Genomic DNA, 24,159 nt, shown 5'->3' on the forward strand with positions numbered 1-24,159 from the left:
TGTTTTAAGGAATTAAATTGATGTGTAATTCCTTAAAATATTGGCAAGCAGTTCCAATTAAGAAAACACTGCCTTAAAATAGTCAATCTGCTTTTTTTTATACAAATCTCACCTGTACACATTCTGGAGAGGTTGAGCAACTGTCCCCTCTCTCTGTCAGTGACGTCACAGCCTGCCTTTCCTACAGACCAGTTAGGACATAAAGTAGAATATTTACATAAAGTATAAAAAAATATATATTTTAAATTTGATAAAGTATTTTAAGATATTCGGTGCAAAACAAATTTGATTTATTGTGAAAGGATAATTCTACTCCGCGAGCAGCACGTAGGCAACAAAAGACAGCAGAAACCAATAATTTGTTACGTCTCATTTAGCAGACGCTTTTATACAAAGCGACAAGTAGGAGAGCATTTAACACACTGAATCCGGCGCGACGTGACGAGGTCCATACGGGTTCTGTTGTCTTTTGACGTTACAGTAGTTTAAACCATAACATGAAAACTTTATCGCGTGATTCGTGTCATCGCGACATACTGTAACATACTTACAGTGTGTGTTTGAAAAAAGGATGTAATCGTCCTTTGCTTTTTTTCTGGGGTGCATTTTATCCCAGACGGCCTAATAGCAAAGTGAATGAACGAACGAAAACTCACAACAGCAACAAGAGATTTGAAGCTCATAGCAGACGCGCCCAAGAGATGATTCGCTCTGTGATTGGCTGAATGTTAGTTCACTCAAATCTAAGTAACAAATCAGAGAACACTGCCGGTGCCGGAAATATTCACGCTGGATCCAAAAAAATAAAAAATAGCAGGGGTCAGAATCACCTGTTTCTAAAAGTGCGGGGGACGTGTCCCCCCCGTCCCCCCCGGTTGCTACGCCCCTGAGTACATGTAGTTAGTTAATACTACTCAGTACTTATTTGAGTAATTACAATGTAACTACGGCATTGCAAATTAAAGTGTAACCAAAAAAAGACTTTAATTTCAAAACGTTAAACAAATCTCAAGTGATTAAAATAATTATGAATATAATAATATTATAAGTATTCATTCTCAAATGTGACTCACCAAAATCATCACTGGTGCAGCCAACTGGTTAGTAGTCATATAAATACTTAATGTTAAATGACTCTCACTTGTGTGTAGTCTCTGATGATTTAAATACATCTATCTGCAAAGTCCAAGTTTTGGTGAGTCAGAACTGCGGCTGTAGAACATAAACCATGAAGAAAAACTAATATTCCAAGCAACTCTTGTAATTAAAAAAAAAAGTAATAAAAAGGCACAAGCCAGGAAATGGATGCAAGAAGAGTTCCAAGTCACTGAATATCATTGGAGTAAAATAAGTAATTAAGAAATGGACAAGCTTTAGTCGCAGCTTTATGGGAGAGTGACAAAGAGAAGTCACTGTTAGAGAATGGCATATGACATCTCGTCTACAGTTTGCCAGAAGACATGTGGGAGATTCTGAAGCCAGCTGGAAGAAGGTTCTGTTGTCTGATGAGACTAAAATTGAGCTTTCTGGTCATCAGGCTAAACGGCATGTTTGTTGTAAGCCAAACTGCACATGATCAGAAACACACCCTCATGGGGATGCTTCTCTCCAAAAAGGCCCTGGCAGGTTTGTGAAGGTGGAGGGTAAAATGAATGCAGCAAAATACAGAGAAGTTCTGATGAAGTTCTGGGAGAATCAGTTTCCAGCAAAATGGTGACCTCAAGTATAAATCTAATGATTCATATTAACAAATCCAAAAGTCCAGATATCAGTCAAACTGAGAATTTAAGGGCAAAATTGTGCCATGCAATAATTTTGTTTAACAACTGTAAGAAGTTCTGACCAATGGGCATTGTATACATTTGACATAAAAGAGTAGTGTAAAAAAAAAAAAAAAAGATTATGCAAGGTTTAATTTTGTAAAACAATACAACACAAAAACTTCCAATGGCATGAATCCTTTTTAAAGGCACTGTAGCTAATATTTGGTGAGAGACAATCAATATTCATGTTATTAAATAAACTATTGTAGGTGAAAATAAAATGCATTAAATTAATTTTCTTTAAATTCCTTCAGTTCATTTATTTAGTTTTTAACATCATCCCACCATCTGCTGATTGTGTTACAACGGCCAGCATGTATTGATAGTCATCAAAAACTTCCTGTATTGACATGTATACTTTTAATGAACAGCATTACATTGTATTTGTGATTTAGTGCCCAGGCCTCTGCCCATTTTGTGTATGTGTGTGCATGAAAGGTCGCAGCAAAACACTGCTTTGGCAGGCAAATATCATTCTCATTGGCATTAAGTTTTATACAGTTCAAAAATGCAGCATGCAGTCAGATGCCAGAGACCAACGCCTCGCTGGAGTCCAACACTCATCGGCTCCAGCGTGTGTGGATCGGGCACCTCATCCCAAACCCTCCCCACTCCGAAAAGTTTCAATACCCAGTGGAGTTGAATACCCTCATAATTTTGTGAAAACTGTGTGTAATCCTCGGAACAGGCACCCTGGGGTTCACGCAGTGAGCCAGCTCCATTCGATTACGAGGCTCACGTCGTCTGCCACACTATTACAGCTTTTAGCATCTATTATATCCATCTCTTCAATTTCATGGGAGACTCAAAGAATAATCCTTTCACTGTCTGTGCTCCTCTCTGCTGGGCTGAATGACAGGAAAAATAACTCAAACAGAATGACGGAGCACGGGACACTGAAATCTCAAGGCATGAAACCAGTAAATGAAAAAAAGCACATAATCAAGGGTGTTATATTTTTTATGATGCTCAAAGTTTGAGATATTATTAGAGGATATTATTAAACCATGTCTACACCAGACGCAAGCGGCGCAGTATAATGAGTCAAAGGCAAATAAAACCCATTATAATCAGTGATGCTGTCTACACTGGATGTGGCACGGCGCGGCATGACGAATCGGACAGTAAACTGATGCTCCTTTCTATTTCTGATGTACTCCAGGCGCTTGCGCTACTTCTGATATGAAGAACAAATAGATTTGCAAGGGTCACTTTGTCTCGTCCAGTGAAGATAGCCTTAGGGGTGTGCGATATACCAGTAGACACGATTAACCGGTAGAGATTTTGGACTATCTTCTGTATCGCGGTTATGGTCACGTGACATTGCTGTGCTGCACGGTCACGAAAGCATATCATTTGCATGCGTTTTAAAACATTACAGTTTAAAAACAAGTGGTTTTAAACCACTGCAGCGAAAGACAACTCATTTCACTATATGCGCGCACTCTCAGAGAGCCTGTTTCTCAGCTCTGTTTGAGAGACGCGCGATATGAAGCCGCTGCTCACGCAGCATGTGAGGAGTGAACTGAGTGCTTTTTGACACCTAATTGGGCTTGAACAGTTAAATACACATATGTATGTGTTAAAGTGACCATGTATTTGCAAGTAAACAGAGCCACTTATGTCTTAAGTTAAGGTATAGTTGAGAAAGACAATGGATCGGTGCAGTCAGTCTTAAAGGGACAGCATCCAAATTTACCTGCTGTCATTATTAATGCTAATCAAAATCAAGAGAAAATCCCTCCCTGCTTGCTTTTTTAATGTAGTATTTCAAGTATTTCCTAAGTTTTTCAGGTAGGTCTATTTCATGTGTCTTTGTTCTATTGTCTGTTTTCTTTGCTCTTTCTTTATTACTGTTTACTTGTCTTCAGTAAGCTCTATTCCTTTAAATCATTTTTTAATGATACTGAAAATGGTGATAAGAATTACGTAATTTCAATGGTATGAAATAATATATATATATATATAAACCTTATTAAAACTGCAGTCCACGATTTTTGGCCCTCTAGCGGTTAATAAACAGAACTGCACGCGTCTTGCGGAAGAACATTGTAGCCGGAGCTACTTTTCTCCGTGTATGTCTATGGCGAGTCACGCAGTTACTGTGATACTCTGCGGCGGGTCCTACCAGTCCGGTCTGAAATAGTCCGAATATAAACACTTATTATAAGTGTACCATAATGATTCAGGGTAAGACAAAAACATGGTTTGGAAAATGGATTCATGTTGTACATTATCATTATATAATTTTTGTAAATTCTGAACACTAAAAAAGTTGCGGACAGCAGCTTTAAAGCAAAAATAACTATAATGTGATATATTGTTATTATGATATAAAATTACTCATATCATAATATAAGATTTTGGTCATCTCGCCCACCCCTAGATAGCCTCAAGCTGTTGTGGTACGGCACAGCAACTGCCACGTCTGTTGTAGACAAGGTGTAATTGTTATTAATACTTTCGTGCTTCAAAAAGTTGTCAGCTTGAAAAGTTTACCTGAAGATGAAAATTCTGTCATCCTTTACTCACTCTCATATCATTAAAACCAACATGACTTATATGACAAAAGGTGATATGTTAACAAATGTACAAGCACCTCTTTTCCAGATAAGTTAATGGGAATCCAAGCTGTCAAGTTACAAAATAACAAAAGAACACAACTAAGGATGTAAAATTCACCAGTACATCAACATTTCTCATTTTGTGTTCCTCTGAAGAAAGAAATTCATACAGGTTTGGAATGAAATGGTGATAAAATGATTCTCAATTTCAATTCATGGGGTTTGGAAATACTACAACTAGTAAATGATATTTCTCTGAATACCGTCATCTTTCTAATGTTTATTTTGCTCAAGTAGCGAAACAGTGATGCTAAGGGCCATTTACATATCTGTAACCTAATAAGGCTTTTATCACCATCCACTGGTGACAAGTAATAATGGGATTGGTAATTTCAGCAGGACACTGATGTAATGTTATTAGTACAAAAGTATTAATGTCTTTGGTCCCAATGAACATCATAACCTCTGAAATGATTATTAAACACAAAGATTAGTGGTGAACTAATATTATTATCTGAGCACTTACAGTGATGAGCATGTGTTTATCAAAGAATAAACCAAATTAGGGAGCAAGTAGAGGGATATACAATAAAGGATATTGCTTTGAAGTACCGTTGAAGGACTGTTGCTTGTTTGTGGATTGCTTTAAGACAGAACATTTCATTTTAAAGGATCTATAGGCAGTAACAGTAAAATTAATACCACCACACTCCTGTTGTTGTAGTATTAATCTTAATAGTCTCTCTTCTGATCCCCATTCATAACTGAACATCCCTTGTGTTGGTATGAACATCACCAGAATGGACTAATAACATTACAATAGAACTGATGGGAAATAAGAGGTGAAGGAGCATTAGTCATTACGCTATAATCCCTCTAAAGCACCCTTTATGCTGATATGCAGTGAGTCACCGACTGTGGATATAATAACATAATATTAGGAAAGTTCCCCACAGCACTTTCAAATGACCAACCATTAGGTGCTTTCAAAAACAACACCTTAGTCGGTGGTTTAGTGTGGATTTAGTTAGGGTACTGGATTAAAATGTGAAGGTTTTGAAATATGCATCTTAACTGAAATTAATTGTGGGTAGTATATATTGATATGTATTGGGAAACAATACCAGGGGTCCATGACCTTTTATATGAAACACACAATGTTGATGTCATGCAAAGAATTCAATGCATGCTTCTACAATTTCCAAATGACCTGAATGTGTTCATGCTTTCCCAAAATGCAGGCCCCCTTTGTGACTTGCACTTTGTATGTTTGCATAATTGATAAGGGAAAAACAATTAGTCCCTAGTCCTACCATGCCAGAGCTAAATCCATCCAGCATGCAGATATATCTCTCTAAAACATGTAAAGCAGCTCCCCAAAAACTGGGCTAAGTCATTTCTCTCTATCATAACGTTCCACAAAATAAATACAAGCCAATAACGATAATGGAATTTGAAACAGCGGTGGTAATGAAATGGGTTTCGCATATCAAAAGTGAGTTTAGTTATTGGATTATCTCCTTAATCACATCCAAGAAATCATCTATGCAAACAATCTCACAAACTTCCAATCATTATGCTTATAAAGGAGAACTGCATACTGGGTTAAAGGGATAGTTCACCTAAAAATGAAAGTTCTGTCATCATTTACTCACCCTGATGTCATTTCAAATCTATATGACTTTCTTTCTTCTGTCATATACAAAATCTTGAAAAATGTTTTAGTGGTTTTTTGTCCATACAATGAAAGTCTAGTTTGGAATGCAATAGGCCTATATATTCAATAAACGAAACTGACTTACTGACAGATGGCTGCTTTCAAATGCTCATGTGGGCTAGCAAAGAGACCTTGCGGAAAGCGGTTGTGTGCCACTCTATCACATAAGCAGTTAAATGCACTTGCAACTCACAATGTTTTTATGACGTGAAATTAATGTCAACATGGTCAGTTATGTCTTAAGGAATTAAACAAGCAGGACAAAAAAGCTGATATGTCAAAACAGATCTGTGCATTTCGGTGAATGCAGCCTATTAGATCTCCTGCTGTCTATGATGTCATCAGTAATAAATGATCAAACAGCAGTAAAGCTGAGAAGGAAAAAAATCAATGCTCTTGAATGGAAAACATTCAGATCCTTAAGCACACCGTTCATAGTTTGTAATATGTTTCTTTGTTAATTAGTCAGTAAACTAATTAATTAATTAAGAAAAAATGTAGATCATTTTGGAATCGGATCATGACTCTCGGAATCGGATCGGATCGTGAGGTCCCTATAGATTCCCACCCTTGACTGCAAGTAAATTCATTATGGATCATTACACATTCTTTGCTTTGAAAGTACCAGGTAGTCACACAGTGAGAAAAAAGAAATCCTATATAGAAAAAAATATGTTATTCAAAATGTCTTCTTTTGTGCTTTGGAGCGACATGAGGGTGATTAAACGATGGCAGAATTTTCATTTTTGGGTGAACTAGTCCTTTAAATGATTGTAGCTATTAATAGCAATTTCAATATGAAGAATGACCGATGGAGGTATTAAACAAGCCTGATTCTGCCTTTCAGCAACCCAAGATCCCACATCTGGGGCATCAAGCTGTCACTCAAAGAGAAAATGCCCTGAAATATCACCTGGTTAGAAGATCCTGTGTGCAATGTCAGAATAAAATCATCTCCGCATGCAGCCGATTCCGTACGTGTACAAGCAACTACTATCCATTGAGAAGATTTCATTGGCAGGCCAGATTCCAGCTGGACATGCAAGTATATATTTACAACAGCAAGGATCCTTCCCCTAATCATCAATATTCACATTTCCTTCCTGAGTAAGAGGAAGGGAAGTGATAAATAAAAACAGCATATCAATATCTAAATATATTTCTCCTAATTCAAAGGGGTCCATCGTCCCCCTCCGTCTCTGGAGTGACAGGCTGAGAAAGGGCAAAGTTGTCCTGGCACTGAAGTGTAGTTTTTGGCGAGGAGGTCTGAGGAGGTGGGGAAGGTTTCCTCTTCTCTGACAGAAGTCTCAAAATCTCCCCCACCTGGTCCTCCAGAGCTGCTAGCCGACTATTTAATGTCTGGATGTCACCTTTTAGTTCCAGCTTTGCCTCATACAGGCTGTTTTGAAGCACAGCCTGTTCAGGGACAGGCTGAAATTGAATCCCCTGAAGGGTGACGCTACCCACTCCGGGACTGGGCTGATCGTATGGGCTCCTTTCCATCGAGGCCCTCTCGTACAGGCTTCGTGAATCACCTACCCGGTCAATACGCAAGTCACTCTTTGTTATTCCGCTGTCACAAGAATCAGTCTTGTGTAGGACAGTATTCTCATCAGTCTCATCACTACTGTTACCATTTCCACCAGGACCCCTTTCATCAGATCCCCCACCCTCTGCTTCCTGGCTCTTCCCATTCCCTGAGATGACATTCAGGGGCTGGGACACATCCCCCCACTCCTCTTCTTTCTGCTGTGGCTTCTTCTCTAGTTCCAGTGAAAGCATGGGCGATGATCCTGATGCAATGTTATGGAAACGCATCCAGCCTCGTCCCCTTCCTCCTCTGGGTCTCACAGGACTTGTTACTTTTAGACAATTCGAGTCCTGTATGCCAAAGCTGGGCTTGAGCTCCATAGCCTCATTGTCTTCACTCCTGTTGGGTTCCTCGGTCTGAACGTAGGCTAGAGCGTTCTGGATCGGGGTTATCTGTGAGACTGTTACAACGCTAGAACCACTGTTCCCGTTTCCTGAGCCAGGGGCCCCGTTTTGCATGGTGGTCACATGTTGGTGTTGAAGGGGATGGTGGCCCTGGTACTGTGGCTGATATTGCTGCTGATGAAGCTGGTGGGACAGTGGATGGAGGTGATGTTCCACCTGAAACTGGTTCCTCTCTAGGTCATGTTGTGAAGAACCTTGCGTACGCATCTCCTTCTGCTGCTTAAATTTTTGGAAAAGTTTGCGGACAGGATGGTCCACGGGGATAGACAATGTCACCTCGTTTTTCTGGTGTCTCCTCTCTTCTTCCTCTTTCTTCACATCAACAATCTTGCGGAAAACAATCTGTGGAGACACAACAATATGTAAGAAATCTGTATGTTTGGAGTCCTTCTCTGCACTGAATTAATTAATTAAAGGCTTGATTCAAGCTCTAAAGAGGCGTTACAGATAATATGAACATAGAAGAACTTTTATGTTGGTTAAATCATCCACTGACTAATTACATCCGAACAAAAACACATTTGTCACAGCTAGCATTGCAGAGAGTAAATTTGTCAACTATTCTTTACTCGTGACCTTTACATACTAAGTACAAGGGAATCGGTCACCATATATAACTCCTGATAATACTTTAAATCCCATAGCTATGGAAGCCAGTTTCTGCCTCAGAGTATAAAAAAAATTAAGTGTGAAATTGTGAAATAAGTCAGAAATAAAGTGACATTTTGAAATGTGCAAAATATGTTTACGTTCATGGGTACAACAGCTTGTCATTGGGGCAGCACCCTCAAAGGGGCATTTTTGTATCTTACTTACCCCTGAAAGGTTAATAGTAGTATCTTACACTTTTCAGCAGAAGATAAGGTAAAAAAAAAGTTCCTATAAGGGTACTGCCCCAATGACAAGCTGTTGTACCCCTAAAGCAGGGGTATCCAATCCTGTTCATGGAGTTTAGCTCCAACCCCAATTAAACACACCTGAACAAGTTAATCAAGGTCTTACTAGGCATACTAGAAACTTCCAGGCAGGTGTGTTGAGGCAAGTTGGAGCTAAACTCTGCAGGACAGTGGCCCTCCAGGACTGACTTTGGACACCCCTGCCCTACAGGGTACAGGTACAATTTTTGCACATTTTTTTCTGACACTGCATTTATGAGATATAAAGTCATACTGTGAGATATAAAGTCAAAACTGTGAGAAACATGGTTGCAATTGTGAACTAAGTGGCATATTTCAGAAATAGTCACATTGTGGGATATAATGTCAAAATTGGGAGATTTAAAGTCAGAATTGGGAGATGTAAAGTCAGAATTATAAGAAAGTTGCAGTTGCGAGGTATACCTAGTTCTGTCATGAAACTCTAGATAGCACAGGCAATGAAAGGTTCATTGTTTGCTATAAGCTGATCAGAATTCCTCTGAAATCTTCTACCTTCCCCAGCTCCACCTGTCTAGATTTACTATGGGTAATATTATGCATGCTTTTTGCGCAGCAGTGGCATGGCTACATGTTTACAGCAGCATGTCTGTTATGCATTGGCAGTAGCAAATCTCTATACTTGCTTTGAAGCAGCAGCAATAACAGCAGCAGCATGTGTAGCAGATCTAAAAATCAAATACATTAACATTGTCAAATTCATTAACATACCAAACTATCCTGAGAGTTTTCATTATAGAAATAAAGTCACATTGTGACATACAGTCACAATGCAAAGTATAACAATATATAACGATATAAAGAAAAAAACCTTTTTACTGAATGAAACATTCACTGAATTTTGGAATGGGAACTATTATGTTGTGTAGCCGGGTTTCTGTTTCAGCAAGAGCCCTTGATGATTTACACATCAGTGTAAAAGATGTAGTATTGCTCTAATGCTGGCAGCCAGCTACAGTATGGGGTCAAGTGCCACTGGCATGGTTCCTGAGGCATGACAGTATTGAGCAGGACAGAAGTACGCAAATGAAACTAACAACACTGGAGTCTTGCCCACTGGAGTGGTGGGTCAACATTCAGGTTCAGGAATATCAATAGTGTCTAAAGTTTTAGCATTTAAACCACCAATACCCAGAAGCTACCACAGATCTGTACACTGTTTCAGAGCTTTCACCCAGCATCAACACGGCACCGTGCAGAAATAGACCGCCTGCCCCTTCCCACCTCATCGCATCTCTTTCAGCTGTGTGCATACGCATGGCACTAGCTTTGATCGCATACGTTTTAATTAGAGAGTGTTAATTAGCCACCCAAGCCCTCTAGCTGAGGACCCTAGGGAGGTCTATACAGCCCCACCTGACATACTGAGGAGGTCATGCAGCCACACGGCTTGTTAGTTTTAATGGGATTTCATCACACGTTCAAAGATTTTGTTTTGTGTAAAACTCTTGTAGAGAGGTATAATCTTTATATCACTTACACATTTTAGTTAAAAAAACTATCTCACAGAACTCACAGAAAATTACTGCATTCTTTTTCTTCACTATCACTGTCATGTGCGATAACATAACAGCGACCGTGCTGACTTAAAAAAAAAAAATTCCTCCGGGCAAACATTGGTCTGTAGTGTTAAAAATAGAACAGAGCGTGTCACGTGCCCTTTAGTTATCCCTGTGCAGTCTTTCGGCACCCTGAAGTGCTGCGTCGCATGTCACTTCTCATCTCCCAGGAGGACTCTGGTAAATAATGAATCCAGCCCCCTTCTGCCTCTTCATATTATTTAAATGTCGCTTAGTACGAGCAGAATGAGATGGGAGTGATGGAGTCAACTAGAAAAAAAAGTGAGAGTGGGCTAGGAATGCTGTGTAGCCAAATACACAGCATACACAGAATGAGAATGCTACAAAAGAAACAGAGGTGTGTGCTGTGATGGATGCTAAATATGTTTGGAAAACGGCAGAAAATTGTTCTAAAAATCACATAACTGCTACTAACAGTTGTGACATTTAATTTGCATTCTGAAGTTAACAAACATCTATTTAGTCGCTATTCAGAACAGTTCAAATTTGGGTTGTACTGATATTAAAAGTCTGACCAATACTAATAAGCTGTTAATTATTTTTTATAGCATGTCAGATAATCCATTAATGGTCAATATTAAAATTCAATGCTATCTTGTCTAAATAAATAGAAATGACAAAAAAAAAAGTAGGAATCATAACATTATTATATAGAGGAAGGAAAAAAAGATATTCATTTTGAGATTTGCTAAAGATTACATTTAACAGTTTTATAAATCATTAGTGTTTTTAAAGACTCAACGTTAAATGTGTTTGCTGTTCAACAAAAGTAATCTAAAAGTAAAGAGGGAAAATTAGCATATAAACAATTAAATATTCATTACCAACTGATACCAGTCAATTAAAAAATAGACTATATATAATATTGCCATTAACCAGTATGGTACAGATATATAATGCATCTCAAGTTTAAACAGCCATATGTGTATCTGAGCAAACTTTTAAAACAACCCACATACTTTAAAGGGTGAAGGGTAAAGCTGCTTAATATAGCGAAATAATATTCTCTGTTCACAATTACCATTACATATGAATGTGAGAATGCAGCGTAAGTGATACATATAATGTATGGACACGAACTGTGAATTGTGTGGAGTGCCATTATGCCAGAATATAAAGAATTTACTCTTTAGCCTCATCTATGCACGCTGTTTAATTATTCCCTTTGTGCAGCCTCTTATTGGATAATGACAATTATCACAACGCTCAAGCTATCTGCTAAATAAAAGCAGAGACAGAAAGAAAAAAACATGTGTCAACAGCCTGCATCTCTGCTGCAGAAGAAAACTGATTAGGGATTTATAATGATCTCTTAGCATCCATGGGGAATTTTAATGAAGAATCCAATATTTCATTTACACTCTCTGGAGCCAGTGTTATTATTCTAACATTCTTCACCTGTGTGAAATGACTTTTTTCCTCTTCCAACAAAGATGGATTGTATAATTGGAATAATTGCACAGGCATGCTGGGTCAGTCTTGTTTTATTTAACACAGCTGTGAGTTCATTTCTGGACAGAAACTCAAACTAATGAGCTGTAGTATTAGAGTAGTGTTGCTGCATGTCTGAACACCAAAAACTGTCCAGCCTGCAATTCAACAGAACTGTCACCTGTAAGAGTATCAGGGACAAATCTACACAGCATTTCTTCTAGATTTCCTGAGATAACATCAGCCCCACACAGCAACAGCAGCTCAACCAATGGCGTAAGTTAGAGGGGCCGGGGCTATTTGTTTGGCCAACCAATGACGTCTGCCATTCAAACATTCAAAAGGGAACCTAAGAAAAAGATTTTTTTAAAGAATGTTTTGCCGTTGTGACAATACACTGAAAATTATTGGGGTCCTACACTGTAAAAAAAATCCCAGTAAAATTTACCGTAAAAAATACAGTAGCAACGTAAAAAAAAATCTGTTAAATTTACGGTAAAATAACGTATTTCGTAAACTGATATAATGTTAATTTACCAACCTAATGAAGCACTAATATGTCTGTTTTGTACCTTTATAATACACTGACAGTCACCAAACACAGTGGTGATAAGAGTCACATGATGAATCAAAGTTCATCACAAGCAGCTTTTCCACAAGCTGAGAAGGACAACACTAACATATAGAAGGTGCACACAGTGTCATTCACACACACACACTAAACACCATCATGGTAACATGCATGAAATTTTAAAAATGCAATAAACATTAATTTAACAACATTAGATGTAACATAAAACCCTATAATGTACATAACTGATTAGAAAAAAAATTAGAAAAACTAAGAAGAAACAAAGTTATTTCAACGAAAATATATCAAATGTGAAGTGTCATGCAGGGAATTGTGGGAATGTCAATTTACGGTTGTTCACTGTAAATTTTACAATGAATTGTTATTTTTCACTTCCAAAAACTGTAAATTTAACGGTATTTTACCGTAAAATTACATTAAATGTACCGATAGATCTATTACAGTTATTCACCGTATATACAGTAGTACTGAAACTTTCTGTAAACCAATTGACAGTTTTTCACCGCAGCATTTTTACAGTCTTTTACTGTTAAAATCATGGTCATTTTTTACAGTGTACTGATTGTTCTTTTGGACCCTATTGACTTTCACTGTATCGTCAAAAAAAAAGTTGAAACAGATATATAGGTTTGTAACAAATTTGCATAATGGCAGCCTATGTTCTTCATTGGCTGCCGGCAAACAACATCTACTTTGACCCTCAAACACTGTTGTTATAGCTGAGGCCTGGAAGAGTTTGGTTCATGCTGTCGACATGTCGAGAAGACGCGAATATGAGTGAGTGATGGCGATTTCAAAATGAAGCTTTGAAGCTTTCCGAATCCTTAGTTTCGAATCAGTAGTTCAGATCGCGTATTAAACTGCCGAAATCACGTGAACTATTGAAATTCCGAAACAATTATGATGTAACGAAGCCTCGTTTACTGAAATCACGTGACTTTGGCGTTTCGAACCACTGATTCGAAACAAAAGATTTGTAAAGCTTCAAAGCTTTATGAAGCAGCGTTTTGAAATCACCATCACTAGATATTGTTGAAAAGTCGTTATTTATTTATTTAAAAAAAGTATTATCGGCGCTTTATAATATTAAGATAGAACCACTGTACTCACATGAACTGTTTTAAATATCTTTCTGGGCATCTGAAAGTGTTGAAAAAAAAAAAGCGACATCAGGGTGAGTAATTCATGACATAATTTTCATTTTTGGGTGAACTAACCCTTTAAGCACTGAGGAAGCATTCGAATTTGAAATTCAAATATGTTAATGAATGTTTTGTTTCTGATACATACTGTTAGCGGTAAACCAATCCCTACAGACTGGGCTATCTGACCTCTTCAAGAAATAAGGTGATGTGTGATGTATTATGAGGAAACTTAAGTGTTTTTTTGACTTTGGATGTATGTAAAACTATTGTAGAAAACATCAAAAACAAAATGAGGAACCTTTAGAATAGCATAAAAGAGGTGCTTTAAATGAAACCGACTAAATGTTCACCAAACACCTAACCAAACTGCTTTTCTTTGATTGTCTTCATAAGTATTGTGACATAAAGGGTAGCTATTAAACAATGTTTGGTATACCTGACACATTTAGGAATTGCTCTCAAGAGATGTCCAACTTAAATGGTACAGTTTCTCATTTATATGCCTAAAATGTGAGCACTGGGAAATACTGTAAGAAACTCATAACAGCAATTTATCAAACAGAAATGCAGAGTGCAGTTCTGAGACTAAGAGAGTGTTTTCACTTTATCGTCTTTCTTCTTTAATGCACCTTCAATTTGGGCTAAGTATGCTAAATATATTGTGCTAAATATACAAGAATGTTAAGTTTTTCATGATAAATTAAGTAAAATGTCAATGATACATGCTTAAAATGAATGTGATAATTACAGTAGGTTTTACACAAATTGTGGAGCTCATGCAGATAGAGATACAAACCAAATTCTAAGACATTCTGAGAGTATTCAGTTAGACAGTTGCCATAGAATAGAAGCAATTTAGTGGTTCTTTGTTTTGCATGGCAACATGACAGAGATTTAAGGTGTGTACTCATGAAAGACAAGCCTCCACAGTTCATTAATTCTCATGTAACACGTACTGTATTCAGGCAATAGGCTGTCTAATAAGTTAAACTCTCAAATACCTGTTTCTTTATGAAATACATTTAGTTAAACAACAAAAAAGGCCCCTTTTCAATAGAAAATATTCTCACAATCTTGTTTATTCCCACTTGGACTTTGGCAGCTTTGATAAATACATGAAAGGAATGATACGACACTTTCATCACTCATGACAAGAGCCACGTGGAACATAACATGCGCTGACAGTGACTGAGTGACAGACAGCGGGAACGGTGACAGTTACACCACCCGCCATATCCTTGGGGATGAGGTGGATTATGAGAAAAAGGCCTTAATGTACAAAAATCAATTTATTTCTTCTTCATTCAGGTTGTTATTTTTTATGAATACCTTTTCCTTCTCACAAATTATATTGATATGCATTAAGATAAACACTATAAATGCTACTGATTTTGCTACTGATTACATTTTTATTTAAATTGGTTATTAATGATAAAGCTACCAATGTTGACGTCACATTTTTGAAAACTAACACAAAAGTAAGCCTTAGTTTGGGCTATAATGGAAAATAAACATTAAACAATATATGTCCCAAATTTGCAATAAATAAATGAACAAAATGGAATAAATAACTAAAAAGTAATAACAAAACAAAAACATACAGTATATTTTAGTTCAGTAAGCACTTAAATGTGGTTAAGTGGTATTTACAGTGATGCACCATGAAACTTTTCATATGTGAAGGTTAACAATAAAAAAGTATGGAGAGTTTTCTAGTTATAAAATCCGTGCCAACTTTTATATGAGCTTTTTTTTATTAAGCTTGTGTTCTCTTGGGTATTGATACAAGAGAAGAAGAAATGTGATAAACTGTATACAGTGTGTGCACATGTAATGTAAGAGTAATTTATATTTTATATGTAGCTAAATGATCCTTTTCTGGTTTGGTGTTTATCATTCTATATTGAGCAATAAGCACAACCAGCAATGAAAAATGAATCAAATGCACAGCATGACTGCTGACACTTCTTTTTCTTGAGAAGCACGAAAAATTCCCCCTTGTTCTGGTTTGCATTGTGACACGGTTTGAAAAGGTTACAAGTCATATTATACCCAGGTGCAGAGATCCTTTTTTTATATTACATGATAATCAACTCATTTCTGTGCCTGGTTTGAAATTATTCAAATTACTCACATTAGCCCTGCTGAGGTGTAGTAACAGCAGCTGTTGAAAGCCTTCCAGTCTCTGTGGTCTTTCGTACAGCTGATGTAGCTTTAGTTTTGTTAGAAACTGTTGAAAATACATCCATTTGCAGCTGAAGATAAATCAAGTATCTGTGGACTGGAATGCCAGTCTAGGCAAGTGGTTTAAAGCTGAACCTAATCTGATCGCAGTCACACTCTGCTATTCCATGAGGAAAATGCAATTACTGTATATGGTTACTTGCTTATTCTGGTTTTCATTTCGTCAAAACTTCTGAACAGTCCCACTGAAATGTGAATATTCCAGAAAAAGGTAATTTACAGTGACTTATACTAAACAAGATGAAATAAAAAAAAAATCGTCAATACTCCACTACACAAATAAAGTCTTTAGACTAACTCAAAAATGACAGGGATATGTGTTAGAGCATGACTGGAACTACATTTTGAAAGACGACTGAGCACTTCTGCTTTAAGCGAAAAGTGTATATCAGCTGAAAATAAGCCATACTGTAGGATGTAAATAAATAAAGGGGCAAATAAACTGAAAAACGAGACCCGCAAGGGTACTTGTTTTTATGGTTTTTATTACTATAGTAGTTATGTTTGTGTGTGTAACAACTTAGTGACATTCACTGTAGGAGATTTGAAATTTTAAGAAAATATGCCCATGAGTTTTGAAAGATTCACATGATTTTCTGCAGTGCAAATGGGTGTAAAAGCAAAAAGCACAGGGAATTGAAAAAAAAAAAGTGCGCTGAATCTTCCAACACAGCAAAATCCAACAGTGTAGATTAATGGGATCTGGCAAGCATTTTCTTTCGCAGCCCCCCTCCCATAAACACTCCTCCACTTTGCTACTTTAAGTATATCGGGATGCTGAAGATCTGCCAGAGATGGGGTCCACTCCACCCCCATCCCAATGCTGAGGCATCACCAGCCCGGGAACACCCCGCTCAGCATTTTCCAATTGTGTCCAGCCAATCAGCAGATTACTGCCCACTACTACAGAGTCAGGTCTATGATAGTCCCTCTCAGACGATCACGTCCATTTCTCTGCATTCAGACATTCAAGTGCCTCTTTTCACTCACCTATAATGCTTCCTGTCAAAAATACAATGGCTACAAAGAGCTGGTGCCATTTTGCAAGCCATAAAATTAGAGTATCTGCTTGGGGATCAATACCTATCTTGGCCTTTGCTCTCTTGGAGCCAAAAAGCTGCATTTAATCAATTCATGTCTCTGCCTACAGACCTGGCAGCCAACTTCAACAGAAACTGCAAAGTCTAAAGGATCATTTCCGGATCAGCACAGATTTAATGACAATCTAGTGGAATAAATCTCGAGATACTAACAAAGAAGAAAATCAGCCAAGAGTGGACTAAAATGAGTTATTATTAAATTATTATTCATTCAAATAATAAGTTAGATATTACCTTTCTACGATACAGAAATAAAACAAATATTAAAAGTTTTGGTTTTCATTTCTAAAGAAAAAAGGAATCTTCTACTGCTAGGGTTCATATTTGGTATATCAAGTTTCAGATATCATCTATGTGCAATCTTTATGTTGTTCAGGATTATTGAATTTATTTAATGTCTCCACAAAGTTTACAGACTTAATATAGACTGTGTAAAGGACAAATGCAGCTTTATGGATACTTCTGAAGTAATTTTGGTACATTGAGAAATAGCCTTTGAAGTTTAGATCTATCCCTTAAATAGAAGCCGTATGGCCCATTAGAGTTACTATTTTTATAGAAAATTTCCACAGTGGCTATAGAAAATATTATATTGATCTATTTGTTTTGGGTCTCGCCCAGTTTCCAGGAAGCATATGTAGAGATACATCATACAGCAGACGCTGTGCACTCTGGAAACAAGATGGATCAGATCTAATTGTTTCTATTCATTATTTACCAAAGAAAAATGGAAAAAATATGTCTTGCCTCTTTGGAAGACAACTGACCACTTTTCTTCCACAACACCTCTCAAAATGATCTAATACTTGAATGGTCTCATGTTTTTAGATGCCCATGTATACAACCATATGTACTACAAGCAGACAATTTTCTCATATTTGCCTATTCTACACTAATTTGAATGACTGATTATTTAAAAAAAAAAAAAGAAAAAAAAGAAAATCTTACTGACCCCAAACTTTTGAATGGTAGTATACATGTCCTTTTTACAAATTCAACAAAACCTCATTATGTGTCAGCTAGCTAGATAACATTACCTTGGTATCAAAGAACGACAGTGACATGTACGAGATTAACAAATGTAATTCAAACGTCAGAGTTTTTGAAAAGGTTTCACTGAGGGACAGATACAAATAGCCACACCGGTCATTGCACCAAACAAATGAACTGTTCTAAGCACAGCTTATTATCTGTGTGGACACACTGTTTACTGTTGATTCTGTATGAATTTTTCTCTTGTTGCTGAGGGAGCATCTCTCTGCCTGTCCTGCTGGTAATGGAGGGGATGACAAAGTTGCTTCGCCCACCTTATTGGCAGGGGTTTGCAGCTTTCCGAAGGCCTTGTAAATCTTGTTAGGAGGAAAGCGTGGCAGGTGTGGAGGATTCTGCTTCCTCTTTGCGTTTGCTGCCGAGATGAATCAGCTCAGGCAAAAAAAGACTTAGATCTGACGCTAATCAGCAGCCAAAGACAAACAGTTGTAAGCCCTGCGGGTAATGATGAAGTATTCTTTTGAGGTTGGTTTGGATTGTCTGCTGATCTAGCAAAGGGATTGTCTAGTGAACATATGGCCTTGGAATGGGATAGACACTCTCAGGCCATTACTTTTGAACTGTATGTTACATACAACGCTATCTGTCAATATCAAATAATCAAAGGTTGTCAGTTCAACATATTGTTAACTGAAAAAAAAGAAAGTTCACAGGAAAGGTCCTTTACAGGCCAAGCACACCGCACAGCTAACCCATGAGTTGATGTAGAGCTGTGAAAATATTCACTCAATAACACCCTTGACCACAGGCCTGGAGCTCTGCTGCTCGTGTTTGAGAGACCTTTCCTTTTTAAAATATATTTACAGGGCTTTCACTGAGCTTTTTTCCTTCCAATCACAACCTCAGTGAGCCGTTCAGACCAGTGGTGTAGTCTAAGTGATATGCAGGTATACGCCGTATCCCCACTAGGAAACGTCAAGGATTTCCGTATACCCACTTAAAAAAGCGTGAGGATACGTAGCATCCGATAAATAGCAAAAAGCTTTGTGCTTTGTTGCTTTTGACATGAAACAAATTCTCATATTTCAAATTCTGCTGCCAATTTTACTACGAAATAAAAACAGAAATACCGTTTTGGCACCCTTTAATGTGGCGTGACATAGCGCCTCAGCTCGGGAAGCAGCAGCGTGAAGTGCGCATGAACTTCTTCCTCTCAGTTACCAGTTACAGCGCGAAATAAACATGAATGAACATCTGAAGGTATGTTAAAAGATACAGTACAACTTACCGAAATACGTATCATGTCTCGTGTAATCGCTTAATCAATGTTTCAACCGTGGAAAGACGTTAATAAAACAACTTGTAAACAATGTCACGCAACATCACATTTATCTCAGAACAAACATATTCAGTGACCATAAACTCATTAGTCAACTAGAAAAATAAACTCTAGAGAGGAGCATTTAGCTAAATATAGTATATTAAATATAGTAGTAGGCCTATTATAACTTTATTATAAAAAATTCCTTAATTTAAGTTTGTATACAAATCATTTAACCTTCAATATTAATGTAGTACCAACTGATCCATGTATATTTTACAGCATTACGGCATTGCCGTAAAATGTACTGAACCTTAGATAGGCTACAGTATATCCAAATAACTGATAACAAATCGAATTGCAAGCTTGTGAATCGAAATGCATAACTATGATGACAGACTGGCAGGAAATGGTGCAAAACAGAAAACAAAGTCCAAACAGGGTGATATTGTGACGTACCGATAAGCCTCATCTTTCCATTATTGTTAATAATAGTTGTAACTTGCACTCTTAAATGTGCATTGAAAATTGCCAGCTGATAAAACCTATGCTCCAGGGACCATATTCATATAACATCTAAGGCTAAATGTAGATCTTATCTGGTTGAGTTAGATGGTGATTGACACTAAACAGTAAAAAATCAGCCCAGTCTCTCCAGCTGTAAATGTAAATGGCTGTTAAAGTCTTATGTTGCTTATAATAAATTGACATGTTGATAAAACACACATAGGCAGTTTTTCAGAATGCTCTCAATTACATGTAGCATACAGATGCATGCTATGCATTATTGAGTGTCGCTCTGGGACGGGTGAGTATGAGGCTGGGAGGGAAAAATCACAGTATACTCACTACAACTAGACTACACCACCGGTTCAGACATTGACCAATGGAGATAATGAGGGAGTCTGAAGCACAGCTGAAGAAAGTGTGAGAACTACGACTGTGAGTCTTTCATTTTTCTAATTATCCTCTCTGAAGACACATTTTTTAGGACAAATTCTAAGGCATTATCACATGTTCACACAATCCCAGAATGAAATATGATGAGCTCAGTGAAAAAAAGTATGTAGAAAAAGTAGAAATAAACATATTGTTGGGGGTCAATACAATTTTTAAAAAAGTAATTAATACTTTTAATCAGATGCATTAAACTGACCAAAAGTGTCAATAAGTGCAATTATAATGTTACAAAAGACACTGAATACTGGAGTAATGGTTGCTTTGCCATCATAGGAATAAATTACATTTTAAAATATATTAAAACAGAAATTTTAAATTGCAATAATATTATTGCAAAAATAATATATTTCATAATATTAATGTTTTACTGTATTTTGAATGAATGCAGCCTTGGTAAGCATGAGACTTCTTTCAAAAAGATTTTTTTTTTTTTAATTACTGACCCCAAACTTTGAAAGTATAGGGGAGACAATGGATGGTTGATGATTTTTGACATTTCTGTCTGTATCTTGGTGTTCTTTTAAGCCAGTGCATTCAAAATGTGATTAAAACTAGTTACAAGTATCAGCTATTAAATGTAGTTCCAAACGGAGGAGCCTAAACATTCAGTCCTGTCAATCATCATTATGAGCGTATATAAGCAGCAGTCACTGCATCATCCCAACGACAATTCTTCCGGCATCCCTTCTCTCCCCCCATCTTCTCCTCTATTTCTCTTATTCTTTCTCTGCACAGTACCGTTAGGGGGGTTTAGCTCGGAGCTCGAGCCGAGCCTCGGGTTCAAGCCTCCTTCGTGGACAACAAGCCAAATTTGTTTATCTTTATCTATTAAGACTGAATGGGCAGGTGAACTTGTGAAATGACATAGCTGTTATCTTTGCAGCACAAACAGAAAATGCGTGGTTAATTTCAAACACAAGGAGTGAAATGTTACAATTCACCCCATAGTACGGGTTAGTTGTAACAGACCCTGGGGTGAGATGAAACATGATATCCACTGGGGTGAGATATAACATTATGAAATAAGAATTATAACAACAACAAAAAAAATCAGTTTTGAAAGCTTTTTATTCAACACAGACTTTTTAACATAATTGGTGTGTGTGCGTGTGTGGAACAAATATGAATAAAATGAGCAAATGCTCATTTTAAATCCTTCAATTTGTCTTTCTCTTCCAAGACTTTAGCCGGGGGTGTCCAATCCTGCTCCTAGAGGGCCACCATCATGCAGAGTTCAGCAACAACCCCAATTAAACACACTTGAACCAGCTAATCAAGGTCTACTAGGCATACTAGAAACTTCCAGTCAGGTTTGTTGAGGCAATTTGGAGCTAAACTTTGCAGGAAGGTGGCCCTTCAGGACCGAGTTTGGACACCCCTGACCTAGGCATACTAAAAAAAAACATAAATACAACTAAAAATGTACTTGGTGTGGGCTGTAACATGCTTCATTGACGTTACAACTAACCCAGGGTCTTGTAGCCAAGAACTAGCTCACCTTACAGCTAACAGCCAAAACATTAGCACTAACAACTTGTATGAAAAATATCTACACAGACATACAATATAAACATCATTTAACTTTGATGAGTTTAACTACAAACTAGGAATTGCCATAACAAAAATAAAAAGTTAAAAAAGTGACTTTCTTACATCAAAATGAGTTTTTCTCCTCTAAAATCTGCTGTCTGCCACAGGGCTCTACTTTCCCACATGTTGAATAAAGACTAAACTGCGCATGTGTGAAGTGAATCAGGTGATTCATAACTAAAATTGAAAGTGTTACAATTAACCTGTGTTACAACCATCCCTGGTCTCCCACTATAAATAAATATAATTCATTCAGTAGGCTATAGGCTATCTCTAAAATAGTCCAGTGCAATGACAAATTGATTCTATTCTCACACACACAAAATTTAAAATAATGTAAAGTTACTTTAACAAATCACTAATGTCAGGTTAATACTACACAATATCAGCCCTTTTTTGGCAAAATCCATTTGACGTAGAGTGTCATGGTGATTCGTAAATGACAATGGTCTTCGGGACACAAGAATCACAAGAATCAATTGTTTCAATCAATGTCACGAAAGAAAGACGAGCATGTTTAATTTTTGTCAGTCCTCCACAACGAGCTCCGTCATATCTGTTGACCAATATGCACTTCCATACACAGCTTTCAAACACAGCAAAACGACAGAGAGACGATGGTATTGGTGCTGTTAGGTAGAATTATGCAATGGAGGAATGGTTCGTGGAGCTATGGCAATAATACTTCTGCCTTTATGATGTTTCCTCGAGGGACTACCATGACAGAGTAAAAAAAGAGAAATGCTGGTGAAAGATACTTCATTAAGCTATTACAAGCATTGTTTGTTCATGCTCTTGTTTCGCAAAATCACATAATCATAACTTACTCGTCAGTGGGGTTTAGTCAAATCGTAAGAATTCATACGAGTGAGGTCGTACGAATTAGCCACCTCGTAAAATACGCATGAATTGGTCTTGAGATAGCATTAGTAGTCTGAACCCGGCATAGGTCTTCTCATTTTAGCAATTCAAATCAATGTTTGACCAACACAACATGAACAACATTGGTCATGTTGTGTGTAGGGGTGGGAATCGGAGGGTACCTCACGATACGATACGATCACGATATAAATGGCTCACGATAACGATAACATCGCGAGTCAGCGATTCTGCGATAACCGATATATCGCTAGACAATCCTATAATGATACATCGCGATATTGGTCTTAATATGAAAACAATGCACGTGAAAAGGTTAAGTGCAGGTTAACGGATAAATCCGATCTTATATGTACATTTAATAGAGTTCACGTCACCGAAAGCAAGAAATATGAGGTGCATTTTATTGACCATCAGTTAATTTCAAAATCAAAGACTGCAATAGGAGAGAGCGGCAACAGCATTGGTAAGGTCTCATTACTTTTAATGAAGATAATTGTGTGTTATGCGCCTGCGACTTACTTCACTTTCATATGCGGCAGTTTGCGCGTCAGCTTGCTGAAGAGATCTGCGGCGATGTGTGATGCAGTAGCGCTGTCATATCTGACTCTCACATGTTTCAGTTTTAGTATTTTTGGGAGAAGTAAAATTTACATATGTAGTTTCAACAACCAGATGCATTTAGACTTAAATCCGTCTCAAATGCGTTTTTTAGGCATTTAGGCATTTAGACCTGGTCTTTTCACGATCGGATAGCTATCCGATCAGAGAAAATGCATGAAGTGACCAGGTGCAAACAGACCCTTTGATGTTCTTCAAGCGCTTAGATATACACGGGAGCGTTCGAAAGCAGGCGTCTATCAGCGGATCCCTAATATATGCTTTCAAACGCTCCCGTGTATATCTAAGCGCGCGGTGAAGAACGTCAAAGATGTCTACGTTTGTCACATCAATGGTATAAAAGTGCATCAAGACTTTGAACTTAAACGTGGCTGGGGCATCTATTTTACTCACACTGCTGTCTGCCATCCTGTTAATAACCTCTTTTTCTTAGGCTAGTTAACTTAAGTTCACGATTCCCTCATTCATGTGTTGAGCGCCGCCTTGAAGTAGTGACGCTTTGAGCAAAGAAATCTATTTATAGCACTTTATTTTTTTTTTTTATTAAAGGTGCCCTAGAACCCCTTTTCAAAAGATGTAATATAAGTCTAAGGTGTCCCCTGAACGTGTCTGTGAAGTTTCAGCTCAAAATACCCCATAGATTTTTTTAAATTAATTTGTTTAACTGCCTAT

At 37.4% G+C, this 24,159-nt stretch overlaps 1 protein-coding gene across 9 annotated transcripts in view; it reads right to left on the reverse strand.

Annotated features, from left to right (window-relative positions):
- Positions 1–669: 669 nt before the first annotated feature.
- kcnh5a (potassium voltage-gated channel, subfamily H (eag-related), member 5a) overlaps positions 670–24,159 on the reverse strand; it is a 150,810-nt gene continuing 127,320 nt past the window's right edge. For 8 of the 9 annotated variants that reach the window (XM_048206254.1, XM_048206253.1, XM_048206251.1 and 5 more), the window contains one exon: positions 6,866–8,441. In XM_048206254.1, the coding sequence (XP_048062211.1) occupies positions 7,275–8,441 (1,167 nt within the window). In that variant the 3' untranslated portion in view covers positions 6,866–7,274. Of the gene's footprint in view, positions 2,672–6,865; positions 8,442–24,159 lie in introns of those variants that run through there. The other variant, XR_007186980.1, reaches the window with a different exon arrangement.

This window comes from Megalobrama amblycephala, linkage group LG11 (genome assembly GCF_018812025.1).
Source record: "Megalobrama amblycephala isolate DHTTF-2021 linkage group LG11, ASM1881202v1, whole genome shotgun sequence".
In the NCBI taxonomy this organism is placed as follows: Eukaryota; Metazoa; Chordata; class Actinopteri; order Cypriniformes; family Xenocyprididae; genus Megalobrama; species Megalobrama amblycephala.